The sequence below is a fragment of the Eleutherodactylus coqui genome, chromosome 5 (genome assembly GCF_035609145.1).
Source record: "Eleutherodactylus coqui strain aEleCoq1 chromosome 5, aEleCoq1.hap1, whole genome shotgun sequence".
NCBI lineage: Eukaryota > Metazoa > Chordata > Amphibia > Anura > Eleutherodactylidae > Eleutherodactylus > Eleutherodactylus coqui.
In genome coordinates, this window is record NC_089841.1 from 142,451,175 (window position 1) to 142,465,685 (window position 14,511).

Genomic DNA, 14,511 nt, shown 5'->3' on the forward strand with positions numbered 1-14,511 from the left:
ACATCCTGAGGCTGAAAAAAAAGAAAAAAATCCATCAGAGAGATAGCAGACATGCTTGGAGTAGCAAAATCAACAGTCGGGTACATTCTGAGAAAAAAGGAATTCACTGGTGAGCTTGGGAACTCAAAAAGGCCTGGGCGTCCACGGAAGACATCGGTGGTGGATGATCGCCGCATACTTTCTTTGGTGAAGAAGAACCCGTTCACAACATCAACTGAAGTCCAGAACACTCTCAGGGAAGTAGGTGTATCTGTCTCTAAGTCAACAGTAAAGAGAAGACTCCATGAAAGTAAATACAAAGGGTTCACATCTAGATGCAAACCATTCATCAATTCCAAAAATAGACAGGCCAGAGTTAAATTTGCCGAAAAACACCTCAAGAAGCCAGCCCAGTTCTGGAAAAAGTATTCTATGGACAGATGAGACAAAGATCAACCTGTACCAGAATGATGGGAAGAAAAAAAGTTTGGAGAAGAAAGGGAACGGCACATGATCCAAGGCACACCACATCCTCTGTAAAACATGGTAGAGGCAACGTGATAGCATGGGCATGCATGGCTTTCAATGGCACTGGGTCACTTGTGTTTATTGATGACATAACAGCAGACAAGAGTAGCTGGATGAATTCTGAAGTGTACCGGGATATACTTTCAGCCCAGATTCAGCCAAATGCTGCAAAGTTGATCGGACGGCGCTTCACAGTACAGATGGACAATGACCCCAAGCATACAGCCAAAGCTACCCAGGAGTTCATGAGTGCAAAAAAGTGGAACATTCTGCAATGGCCAAGTCAATCACCAGATCTTAACCCAATTGAGCATGCATTTCACTTGCTCAAATCCAGACTTCAGACGGAAAGACCCACAAACAAGCAAGACCTGAAGGCTGCGGCTGTAAAGGCCTGGCAAAGCATTAAGAAGGAGGAAACCCAGCGTTTGGTGATGTCCATGGGTTCCAGACTTAAGGCAGTGATTGCCTCCAAAGGATTCGCAACAAAATATTGAAAAAAAAATATTTTGTTTGGGTTATGTTTATTTGTCCAATTACTTTTGAGCTCCTAAAATGTGGAGTGTTTGTAAAGAAATGTGTAAAATTCCTACATTTTCTATCAGATATTTTTGTTCAACCCTTTAAATTAAACGTTACAATCTGCACTTGAATTCTGTTGTACAGGCTTCATTTTAAATCCAATGCGGTGGCATGCAGAGCCCAACTCGCGAAAATTGTGTTACTGTCCAAATATTTCTGGCCCTAACTGTATATTCCCCCCAAAATGTATGATTTTCAAATCTAGCTTAGTATATTACTGGAAAGTCATCATAGTAAAGCTGCACATAAAGCTCCAATAATCTGCTTTGTACTTTAAGGTGCTTTATCTGTAATTTTAATATTACAGGATATAGACATTAGGTGACCAGTGGGGTTGTTGATCCAGGTCTCGGAGTTGGGTAGGAACTCAAACGTTGATCCAGGGATTATTCTGACTGCCGTTATGGAGTCAAGAAGGAATTTTTTTTTCCTCCAAATGAGTTAAATTGGCTTCTGTCTCATTGGGGTTTTTGTTTGCCTTACTCTGGATCAACAAGGAGGGGAGGGGGTTAGAAACCAGCTGAGCTAGATGGACATTGTCTTCATTCAGCCTAACATGCTATGTTACTACGTAATATGGTGGTTTTACATCGATATAGCAGGTTATCTTTTGAAATCACACTTTTTTGGAGGGGGGGGGGGGGTTTAGAAAATAGAATAGTTTATTTGTCCATCTGGGCATTTTTTTTTCTCCTTGAAATTGTCAGTTCTATCAGTTTTGCTTCCTGGCCATCTTCTTTCAGAGGACCACCTACTAGAAGACTACTTTTTAATGCAATTTTAGGTGCTTGTCTCAAAGTAGTTTCACTGTACCAACAAGAATTATGTTCAACAGAATTGCTTTGTTCTGCCTCTTAATGTTAGTAAAGGACATGTTGGCATTCTTCACAACATCTTCTTTAGATGTGGAGGATGAAGTTAAGATATGGTCAAAAAAGGAGTTAAATACAATTTAAATTTTATTAACATTATCAATAAAAATATATCCAGCAGTTGGCAGATTGTTTATAGTCCTATGAAACTATCAAAACTGACAAAATTGTGCATATTATTGACTAAGGCAAGCCATAATCTGAAAAAAACCCAACAACCTACAAAAGAATTAATGGGGTTATCCCACCAAAAACAATGTAGTATTGGTGATAAGTGTATGAAGGCCGGAGGTCCAACTGCTGGGACCCCCAGGGATCATGAGAATGACCCACACAACGTCCCCCAGGTGAATGGAACAGCGTTACACATGTGACCACGGCACCATTCACTGTCTTTGGAGATAGAGTACTGTTCTTGGCCATCTCCCACAGTTCCACAAAAGCGAACATGGTGGCCGTACTTGTGCATTGCCATTCCATTCCCTAGTAAGACTTGGGGGGTATATTGTTCTAGGGGACATTGCAGTTGGACCCCTCCTCTATGATCATAACACTTATTGCCTATCTGGTGGCTACGCAATAAAAGGTCTATAGGGAATAACCCCTTTAAGTGCTTGCCAGCTCACAATTTGACAGAATCCATAGTTTGGTTGTATGCAGTTTACACAATACTGTACCGTAATAGCTGAGGCACCCTCGTTGTCTGTAACAAGTTTCACCCACCTTTTGTAGAAGTCTGTGCACATGTGGGTGAACAAGGACTAGTAAATACAAGGATAGTAGTTCTGACAAGAGAAGACAGTCAGTCTTCCCGTTGCTCTACAGTGATTTAAAAACAAAACAAAACATATGGATAGCTTCAGCACCAAGGGATGCACCACATTACTCCAGGGACTGCTTCCATGTATATATGGTAGGGCAGGGAGGGGTTATCTGAGGCAGATCATTGCTCATCCTCTTAAGGCAGGGACTCTGCCCCCACTATTAGTACATAGGCCATCAGTAGTAAACTGTACAATTAGTAGTTTGTTATTAGAAGCTGATAAAACATAGTTCAATCTTCACGCAGATAAGCCTCAGGAACGTCTTCAGAAAGACTGCTTACAGGACTGCCAGCATCCGCTGGGTTGTTTTTGTCCTCTGTAATGGTCTTCATAATTTCCTCGGACTGAGAGGCAGCCAGCAGGGCTTCTGCTCTTAGAGCGAGCTCACGGGTCTCCTGCACTTGAATCTGCACCAACTGGATGTGATTTTTGACTGTTACTGAGGCATGATCTGCACCTGCACATTAGAGAAAGAGGGATCAACTCAGCACGCAGGCCAAGACATATACTGGAGATTACAAGTGACTTAATTACTGCATCTGAGTGATGGGAAGAGAGCAGAAGGCTTCCTTCACAGTTTTTTTTGAAGCTTTAAAAAAAAAAATAAAAAAATAATTTCATAATGTGTGTTTTTTTTACAAGATAAAAGTTTATGGTGTTTTTGGGAAAGTATTGTCATGAAACAGGACATCACACCGCATGATGTGGACATCACTTACTTTCACTCTCTGAAACCTGTAGTCCTTGCTGCAAGATCGAGCACAAATCACACACTGACCCAGTCCTGCACGCCCCAACACTCACTGCCACCACTAACCCTTTTACAGTAAGGCAGGTCAGACAAGTTCCTGTAGTTGGTACAATTTCCTGAAGTTGTATTGTAGCCTTGCAAGGCTTGATTCAAGTCTGACTAGGACAATCTATGCATGGAGTTTGCATGTTTCCCCCACACTCCAAAAAACATACTAATAAGTGAATTTACACCCAATGGGATATAAACCCTTTATCAAGTGATGTACAACGATGCAGAATATGTACACCCTATACAAATGAGTAAAAGGAATAAGGCCACACACACACACACACACACACACACACACACACACACACACACACACACACACACACACACACACACACACACACACACACACAGCGTTGGCGAAACGCAGCGATCAAAAGTTTTGCCATGATTTTACCACTGTTAACCCAGCATTGTGATGGGTGATGAGGTGCGTTAAAAAAACGTGGCAAAATAGAGTAGACAGCGAAAGAAAGAATAAAAATCATGGGAGTTTTCTACCACGGCATTCAAAACGCCAAAGTAATCGCTGTAAAAAGTGCATGTGTGGGAGAAATGCCACACCAAGAGTGTGCTGTGATTTTGAAAAAACACCATGGACCCATACAAATAATGAAAACAAGAGGGGGAAAAAAAATCATTAAGAGCGAGGGAGAACGGGCAGGTGCAAGAAATGGACTATTTGTATTGAGTTTAACAACTCCCCATTGACCTATAATACAACTGACTTCTGGTGGCGGCGTTTTTTGCCTTAATAGTGGCAATAGTTGCCTGTAACACTGCATTTAAACAAAAAAGAAATCTGTGTGCAACATAAGCCTATAAGGATTTCACACGGGCGTATTTATGCGTGCATTACACAGTGCATAGAACCCATTGATTATAATGGTTTTGTTCACGTGTGTATTTCCCTATGCATTTCGATCGTGCAAAGAAATACGGAGCATGCTCTATTTTACTGTGCATTTTGTGCACCACAAGTTCCCATAGAAGTTAATGAGGATGCACAACTGCAAGCAATACACTAGGAGATGTATGATACATTTTCTAATTGCGCAGAAAAAATAAAATATTGAACTCATTAAACTAATTATCCATTTCAATTGCTGGGAGAATCAGTGCACATTTGCTCATGCAAAAAAATGCATGCCTCGTGCATGTAGAAAGCAGCACAATATGTGCTGATGCATCCGCAAAAAAGCAACATTGATTCTATAAATACATGGCATCATGCGTGCGCAAATACGCATATGCTCGTGTGAAGCCCACACCATAATTTTATCATTGCGCTGCACCATATAAATATTTAACTTAACCTGTAACAATCCTTCGGTTGACTGAATAGAATATAAGTTTGTCTATGGACGACTTACACATAGAAAACTGCATATACAACAATCCCCCCATATACTTCTATTGTTGGAATTACTCACTCTGAGCAATCTAATAACAGAGAAGGAAGAAAAAATTGAGAAATAATAAGTCCTGTTTTGAGAATGCCAAAGCAACATTCATAAGTAGACTGTCCAAAACTGAGCAGGGCTGGCACAGGAAATACATAGTGGCAGCACTGCCTTTAATGTGTACCGAATACTCACCAGCCTGGTAAGCAGCTTCTGCTGCCATTTCTGAAAGACTGACAGCACGTGCCCAGCTGGCCTCATACTTCAGGTATTCCTCTTGCAACTTTTTCATCTTCACATGTAAGGAAACATTTTAAGAGGATAAATCATCTTAAGCCTGGTCAGCTTTCAATGAATTTCAAGTAATTTGATGCTATTCAAACTTCATTCTTAAAAGGGGTTTTCCAGGGAGAATGCTACTATCCCAACGATAGGTCATCAATAGTTGATCGGCTGGGGTCTGTCGCTCAGGACCCTGCCCGATCAGCTGAGTGGGCGCATGCTGTCAGCGCCACAACACCACAGAGGTTGGAGCAGAAGTCTCTGCGCTGACCTCCGTGTAGTTACCAAGAAAATTGCCAGAGGCAAGAGAATAGCCTAATGGTTATACCCTCACATTCACAAAATAAAAGATTGTATACTTTATTAACATATATGCGTTCAAAAAAAGGACAATAAAGACACTTTAAAATAAAGGAGTAGGTGGCTGAACTAAATCTGGAGTGTCCATATAGGCACTAAGTGTATGTTAGCTAGATGAGCTGAAAGGGTATGATACACAAGTGTGAGTTAATAAAGGTTCTATGCAAGCAGCCTGATTATAAGTTTCCTAGTTAAGCTGAAAGTGGCTATAAATGACTGCCCCATCATATTCACACAGCATGCAGTCCTCAGGGAAACGACATAACTGCAGGCAGCCAATACTGGGATGCACAGGGTGTTAGTTGATAGAAATGCTATAAGTAATTTTTTGTTTAGCCAGGTATACCCTAAGGCTGTCTCCTTTCCTTATGACCACTGTGTAGTGGCCAGTGCTTGTAACTGCAGGCATGGCTCTCATTGATTTAAATAAGAGCTGTTCCGGCAGATTCAAACGACAGCCACTACACAGAGGTCAGTGTGGAGACTTCCGCTCTGATTTGTGGAGCTGACCGCATGCGCCCACTCAGCTAATCGGTTGGGTCCTGAGTGACAGACCCCAGCCGATCAACTACTGATGACCTATTCTTGGAAAACCCCTTTAACAATATAAGGTAGTAAGACCAAAAGCAACCCACAGGTGGAAACAACTTTATCCTACAACATTTCCTTATCCTTCTAAAACTAAAGTATGATGGAAAATAAAGCTGGATGATGTCGACAAGTTCACAGTCATATCTTCCAACTACAAGCTAGTTGAATCTCATCTACACATATATAGTAGTAAGTAAAGCTGAGCGATTTTGCCAAAAATTACGATCTCAATTTTTTGAAATGCATGCACTATTCTCGATTTTAATCTTTATTATTTTTTCTAAATTAACTGAAAAAAATAGCCATATGAGGCATTGTTTTTGTGGGATGGCACATTAACAGCCACCATTGGTACCATTTTGGGATGCATGTGACGTTTTGACTGCGTTTTGTATTTTTTGAGGTGGATGAATCGAAAATAGCAATTTTAGCATTGAATTTATTTTTTAATGCCATGCACTGTGCAACTTAATGTACATAATATTTTTATAGAACTATTATTATGAACACTAACTCCCTAAAGACCACCGATACGCCCATTGACGGCCTGCGGCATTGGAGTATGTATGTAGGGGGATTGCATGGCAGTCGGGGGGTTTCTAGACAATGAAAAGGAATTAATCACTTTCTACCAGCAGCAGTCCTTAAGTTCTGTGTATACACCAAGTGCATTCATTCACTTCAGCCTAGATTATCCAGGACTTTAGAAGGATAGCAGACAGTTCCAAGGAAAGGTTGTAGAGAAATATGCAGCCATAATATTACAAACCTCAGCCCAACTCACCTGCACACGTGCCCCAATCATCACCTGCCAAACTGCACTTTGTTCACTTGAGTTCATCTTATCCAGAAGGGATGTATATTTCTTCTGTAGAGAGAGAAGTGTGTACACGGCCTGGATGCAAAAGGGAGAACGTTACTGCACATGTGCTCCACAGGATGGAAATTAAAAAAAACCTCTTCATTCTACAATGGACCACTACACGCCAAGGTAGAACACGCTGTGATTTTTCTTGTGTGCGCAGTTTACGCAATTCGTGTGAGCTGTAACATGGACACCTATGCGATATTGGTGCAGGACATTACATGCATAAACCCCCTGCGTGTAATCCGCTATCATCATATGTTCCTGTGAGACGGCCTAACGCACCACTCACACTGCAATACAATATTTTAAATCGGTATTTGCAAGCTAAAACCAGAAGTGGATCCAAAGTATGGAAGAGGTGCAAACTTTCTATTCCTATACCTTCTCTCTGTGGGTTCAATTTGAGGTTTTGGCTCACAAATCGTAATGCAGAATACTAAACAGAACGCTGTTGTGGGAACAAGGCTTCACGTAACAAGTGTAAATCTGGAATAAAGATAAGTAAAACGTACAGTTGTCCCATCATTTTCTTACCTTAGTGTATTCTGTGAGCGAGTCAATAAGAGCGTATGTAGTCTGTGACAGGAGGGTCTGTGTGCTGTCTGTTACCAGAGCGGCAGCCCTCTTTATCAGATACTCGTTCGATAGCGCAGGTTCTGATCTCTACGTGAACATGTGGAGGAAAAGCAGAGTCAGCGTTTTATTATACATCATCATCATACAGTAGTCAGAAATTACAGTGAAAGATGGCGGCATAATATTCTGCTTCTTCATTCAAGAATACAGAAGTAAAAGCTTTTTATGCGAACATCTGATTGTGACCTTGTTGGTTTTAGCATTCATTAAGCTAAAGGATTAATTGGTTTTTAGCATTCACTTGACTGAAGGGTTAATTGGTTTCACTCAGTTGAACATTGCTTACATTCCTTAAGAAGAAGTCTGCCTGTCCACGGAGCAGGAGCCGGCAGACTGATCTCTGCCAGTCAGCCTGTCTGACAGATAGGCTGGCCGTGGAGAATCGCGGCAGATCGCTGCATGCTGCGATTTGCCGGCAATGAGCGGAGAATTGCAATGATTCTCTGCTCGGGGGGGGGCTCTCTCCATAGCAACGTTATAGAGAGCGTTCACTGCGTTCCCCACAGCTGGATTATCGCCACAGGGAATGCAATTCAAACTCGCCCGTGGACAGGCAGCCTAAGATATTTGGCCATGTGCCATACCTCATAAGTGATGAGAGAACAGCTCTATAATGCCTCATTGGATAGTTTGTAAAAGCATTATGTAACGTCACCCGTGGTATACACGCTCGCTTCAGACTAAGAAGGATGAAGTCTACTCCCAGCCTCTGGGGTTGGGGGGTTGGGGGGGCATGCTGATTTCCATCAGGTTGCTCACTGCAGATCATGGATGCCAAGAACAATACCATTTTGCTTTTCTATATCTTACGGATATAATATTATACTATTTGCATGCTTTGATCTTATACGTCTCTTTTGACGACATCTTTCTTGAGATCTTGGATGTCTTTATAGCTCTATTCCTTTTGATATCTTGTATGTAAACCCACTTTATTAATGTAAGTAAACTTTATTAATATTCAGCCTGTGTATGAGAACCTACTGGTTCTTGCGATGACGCTCACTATAAAAGACACATATAAAGGCTTCTCTAGTTCCTATGAAGGACATTTAAGGCTTTTTTTTTTTTTTAAAAGATGGACAACTCGCAGAAAAAGAAGTCAGATACAAGATATATACTGCAGGGAAGGCTCAATCGCCATGTACCCATATAGCATACAGCAAGCCAGATTGCAACATAGAGGAGCAAAAGTGTTCATGTGCAGACTAATGGGCAGCCACTCAACCCAACCCAATGTGGGGGAGGGGAGTCTGTCGACAAACCTAATCTGCACAGTATGAACGGATACGTGGATGACAGCCATAGATAAGTGCGCCTCACCATAAAGGAGTAGAACCCTCACTGACAAAGCAGTGGATTGCCCTGTATTAACAGAGTGCCACACGGGCATGCCATCCTGGGCTCCCCCAGCATCTATAGCACACTGCATGCATAAAAAACACACACAGATAAATGCGGGTGTTAGTATTTTGGCCAAAAGACATAAGCCGACGGGCCGGGGCAAGGCCACCACTCTGTTTTTATTTTACTTAGATTAACAATGAAAGGTTCACAAAGCTGGTAAAGCAGACTGTACAGTACGTGCTGCGATTACCCGCGTGTCCACTAGCTGCATATACCTGAACTTTACCCCAAATTTCCACTTGGTTTGTAAGCCATGGCTAAACTACACAACTCAGCGTTATAGCTGGTGACACCCACTGGATATCTCACTATATAGAAAGTACTCCATACTCCAGTCCAATGATTCAACATGCATCGTGTGCCTGCTAAGAGCTCTGCAACACATGCAAGTTGCATGCAATTTATTTATTTATTTTTTTTATTCCCAGAGCAGATAACAGAAATTACATGCAACTGGAATCAAACCCATCACAAGTAAGGACAAGAACAACATGTTACGCATACAAGAAGGACGGAAGCCCTCAAAATTATTCTGTTGCAATATAACTGTAATGTATTTCCTGTGTTCCCTACTACTAAATAAAAAATGTTCAAAACAAGTAAGGACAAGAACATAAGGGCTGTGCGCTAGTGCCTGGCACATCCAAGATTCATTCTTTAAGGCCAGTTACCTGTGTGTGTATTACAGACACACATACACCCCAATAAGGAAGAGCATTCCAGCCCAACCATGAGTCTACTGTCATGAAGTCAAAGCATTGTGTATTCCCAATTACCATTTATAGACCTAACACTTTATAGCTGAGGATTTGCTACAGTTGTATCCAGTCTAGACAACCCAAAACTATATAGGGGAAAAAAGGGATGAAGTGGAGCAACCCCGGTGTGGAAAAGTCTGAAGTGAGGAACCTGAAGCTTGGAAGCAGGAATAAGATGGAGACAACTTTTTTTTTTATTTTCTTAGGAAGGTGCAGCCCACGTCCCTGATGGTGTATATTAGAAAAAGGTCTTTCAGCGCTGCAAGAACTTTTTCTAATGTAAACCGTCAGGAACTTGTATCTCAGGTACTGAGGAAGAGGTTCATACACCTCGAAGCGCATTTACAAGCTAGTTCTTATTAATAAACTAATATTTTTTTGGCAAAAAAATTAGTCATTTTTGTCTGAAGATTCTATATTTGCCCCTCCAAAAAAGTTTTTGTTTCTCTTTTTCTTTGTCCGCGAGACAAACCAAAACTAGAATGTTTTTTTTAAAAATGCTTCAAAAACAATGTGTAGATACAACCTAAACTGCCCATAGGACATGCGTTCAAAAAATTATTTCCATGCCCATGGGCGAAAATCAACTGTGATATTCCGTTTGCTGGGGTGGAAATCGCAGCATGTCCTATTCTAGTGCGAGTCTCATACTATTGACGCAGGGCAGCGCACATGTACATTCTTGGCAATAGCTCGGCATTCCCTGCTAGATTGTGAACGCTACATCACTATTGACATAGCGAACATTGCCCTGCAGAAAGAAGAATGCCGGCAATGTACACTTGGTCACCGGAAGATCATCCAGATGGCTGGAGGTGAGGTGACCCAGGGGACTGGAGGAGCCAGAAGATCGGTGGGAAGAAGATCCAGTAAGCAGACTGACAGGGGAGGAATAGGTAAGTATTGATTTATTTTTTTAATGACAGAACCTCTTTAACCCATTCCCGCTGCAGGGCGTAAGTTTACGTCCTGGGAGCGGGGTACTTCCCGCAACAGGGCGTAAACTTACGTCCTGGAGATAGGGCTGGATCATATGTGATCCAGCGCTATCCCGCAGCGGGAGCCGGCTGTCAGTCACAGCCGGCATCTCGCTGCAGCAGCGGGGGGACATCGGAGATGCGCCCGCCACTTTTAACCCCTTCCCTGCCGCGATCTAAGTAGATCGAGGCAGGGGAAGAGTTCACAGCGGGAGCGCGGCTCCCTCTGTGTCTCCGGCCGGCTCTCACGATGTCATCGCGAGAGCCCGGCCTGTCACCATGGCAACAGGACACCAGACACTGGCGTCCTGTATTGCCTATGCCTGAGATCGCTGTATGAGCGATAAGGCATGGGAGAGCAGTAGCTCTGCCATGCCTTATGACAGCGATCATCAGGGCAGTGGTTAAAGTCCCTCAGAGGGACACAAACAGTATAAAAAAAAGAAAGATTTAAAAAATTAATTTAAAAAAATGTAAAAAAAAAAGAGTAAAAAAACCATTTTTTATGCTTTTTCTCAGATTAGCATAAAAAAAGGTAAAAAAAAAATAAAACTCCACATATTTGGTATTGTCGCGTCCGTAACGATGCGTACAATAAGTTGCACATGCTTTTGACTGTGCACCGAAAAAAACGCTAAAAAAAAAAGCTAAAAAACTGAGGCAAAATGCTCATTTTTAGCATTTTGCCTCACTAAAAACGCAATAAAAGTGATCAAAAAAGTCGTATGTACGCCAAAATGGTACCAATAAAATCTACAGCTCGTCTCGCAAAAAATAAGCCCTCATAGAGCTCTGTACATTAAAAAATAAAAAAGTTACGTGACTTTGAATGCAGCAATTTAGAATAGAAAAAAGATTTCCAAAAAAAAGGGTTTTTATTGCAGAAAAGTGGGAAAACCTAAAAAAAAAGTTAGAATTTTGGTATCGTTGTAACCGTACCGGTCTGCAGAAAAAATGGAAAGTCTCATTTATGCTGCATGATTAACGGTGTAAAAAAAAAATAAAAAAATCTATGGCAGAATTGATGCGTTTTCTCTCTCTGCTATCATTAAAAAAAAAATAAAATAATTTACAATATAGTCTATGTACCCAAAATTGGCATCGATAAAAACTACAGTTCGCCACGCAAACAACAAGCCCTTATACGGCCGCGTCCACGGAAAAATAAAAAAGTTATGGCTTTTGAAAAATGGAGATGGAAAAATACCAAAAAAAAAAAAAATTAAAAATCGCTTGGTCCTCAACGCCAAAATAGGCCATGTCATGAAGGGGTTAAAGAAAATATCCCCTAGCACTGGGCGATATGGCCAAACATTTAAATCTTGAATTTCTTTTTTCTCAATCTCAACTTTTTTTTGTTGAAATGGATGGACATGTGTCTTTTTTTGGCCTTACATAAAATATTACTCACATGCACAGATCATCTGTCCCATAGACTAACTCAATGCGCATATGCAAGACTTTGCAGTGCTGCATAGATGGCGCCTACTACATCATCCACATCAGAGGAGACAAGAGTTGTGATGGCAAAACCATCAGCTAGCAGAGACATCTGGCCTGAACTTCGAAGTGCTCTACATGATTTACATGCACCATGCAAAGCTTTTAAACTGTAATTCCTCAGGTATGGTTTTATAAACTTTTCCACAGGGTAAAATAACTTTGTGAAAGGGGGCAGTCATAATTGTAGCACTGTTCTAGGTTTAGTTTGGTAAAAACAGATGACAGTTTCCCTTAGATCTATACAGATTATCAGAATGGAATGGGACAATTCTGATAATCATGGCTTAGCAAAGAATTGCCATGTATGCGATTCCCTTATATAAAATAACCCCCCCCCCCCCATGTACTATGCACATATCCACAGGGATTAAGAGCATGGGACATCCTGAATGCTAGATATGAATGGAGTGAAAGTGCATATGCAAAGTCACGGCTTCATTCACTTCCATGGGGCTGAAGGAAAAAAAAATAAAATCCAGTGCACTTCTGCTTCATTCAGTAAGGGGACTTGGAGTGCAGCGTTCTCATGGTCCCTGGGGGCCCCAGTGATCGGACCCCAGCAATCATATATTTATCAATAGTCCAGCAGATAGGTGATAAACGCTTTATTGTGGGAAAGTCCTCATTATATCCGCAGTAGCACAAACCTCTCACCTGTTTGGTGTGCCGCCCCAGTGCAAGGGTGCCGCGTGTCCCCCGGGGGCACTGTGTTAGGGTGCCGCGTGTCAGGGTGCCGCGTGTCCCCCGGGGGCACTGTGTTAGGGTGCCGCGTGTCCCCCGGGGGCACTGTGTTAGGGTGCCGCGTGTCCCCCGGGGGCACTGTGTTAGGGTGCCGCGTGTCCCCCGGGGGCACTGTGTAAGGGTGTAGTCACACAGCCTGTAACGTCCATGTAATATACACCCCCAAGGTCCCCACATAACATTAAGTACACATTTTGCTAACAATCTACTATGTTTCTCCATAAGTATAAGCAGCCATGTTACCTGTCCCACCGGAATAGCGCAGACAGCGGCACCCAGTCCCATGGACAACACCCGATGCCATGAGCCTCTAAAGAGCCTGATGACATGACTCCTGTAGAGCAGCGGAGCGGACTGTCTGCGAAGAGAGAAACAAGCATTTACTGAGGCCAGAGCCGTGGCAGGTCAACAGTGTGACAAGCTGTAATACTACAACTCCCAGCATGCCCCACCTAGAGAACCCTGCCAGGAAATGATGGGAGTTGTAGTCTCACTCCAGCAGTGACGTCACCAGGTGTCACACTGTGTGTCAGAAGCAGGCGCACAGCAAGAAGCTCCTCCATAACAGACACAGCAAAAGGCGCCGTGTAACCGGCTGCAGGAATATAACGTTACACTATGGTCCATCAACACACAACATGCCGGTAACCGGCTCCGATACCTGAGGAGGTGAGAGAAACTCCACAAGACTCTTCTACTGAATGCCGCCATCTTACCGGAGGCAGCAGGAAATCTGCACCTCCTTCCGTATAGGATATGACGTCAGCGTAACCAGGAAGTGGGGTCCAGCGTAGGTCCGGACAGGTCACGTGTCCGGCGCGCTGTGCTAGCAGCAAAGGTTCCGCCGAGAATTGTTTCCTTGTCTCTATAGAGTAGCGGACAGTGTGTAGTGACTGCCAGGAGAGGGCGCTGCGGACGTGACATCATGTCCAATTTGTCCTTTTCGCTGTCTGGTTAGAGGGTGACTTCAGTCTTGGAGGCCATATAGAGGCCACAATGTATGTCAGTACAGCCGGGTCATATCATACAGCCGGGTTACCTGTAGTGATGGGCAAGCTTTTGAAAAGTTCAGCTCTGCCAGTTCACCTAATTTTGGCAAAAAGTTCAATTCACTCCAAATTTGTTCAAACTGACCCGGCGTATGATTACTGCGTATTGCGCAGGCTCTGTGCGCCCCGTGTGATATGTGGTAACTCACAGGCAATAAATTACATTGCCTTTCGTAGTTGTGATCACATTAGCGTGTCGGAGTTGTGTAATCCGCAAATGCAAAAAAGAACGCAGTATGTTCTATTGTGCCCTTATGCACATGAGATGTGTTATTAATGGACGTGTATGGATGCGTGTCCGTACGCAATTACACTGCATATGGGCGGTGTGCATGGACTGCGCATGGCC

The 14,511-nt window shown here is 42.7% G+C and overlaps 1 protein-coding gene across 1 annotated transcript; it reads right to left on the reverse strand.

Moving 5' to 3' along the window:
• Nucleotides 1-2,030: 2,030 nt before the first annotated feature.
• DIABLO (diablo IAP-binding mitochondrial protein) lies at nucleotides 2,031-13,877 on the reverse strand. The gene is made up of 6 exons (XM_066603302.1): nucleotides 13,775-13,877; nucleotides 13,357-13,471; nucleotides 7,626-7,754; nucleotides 7,008-7,118; nucleotides 5,186-5,282; nucleotides 2,031-3,242 (listed from the first exon to the last, which is right to left on the reverse strand). Exons 1-6 carry the CDS (start codon nucleotides 13,822-13,824, stop codon nucleotides 3,016-3,018), a joined length of 729 nt encoding a protein of 242 aa, XP_066459399.1. The 5' UTR covers nucleotides 13,825-13,877; the 3' UTR covers nucleotides 2,031-3,015.
• Between the last annotated feature and the right edge of the window lie 634 nt (nucleotides 13,878-14,511).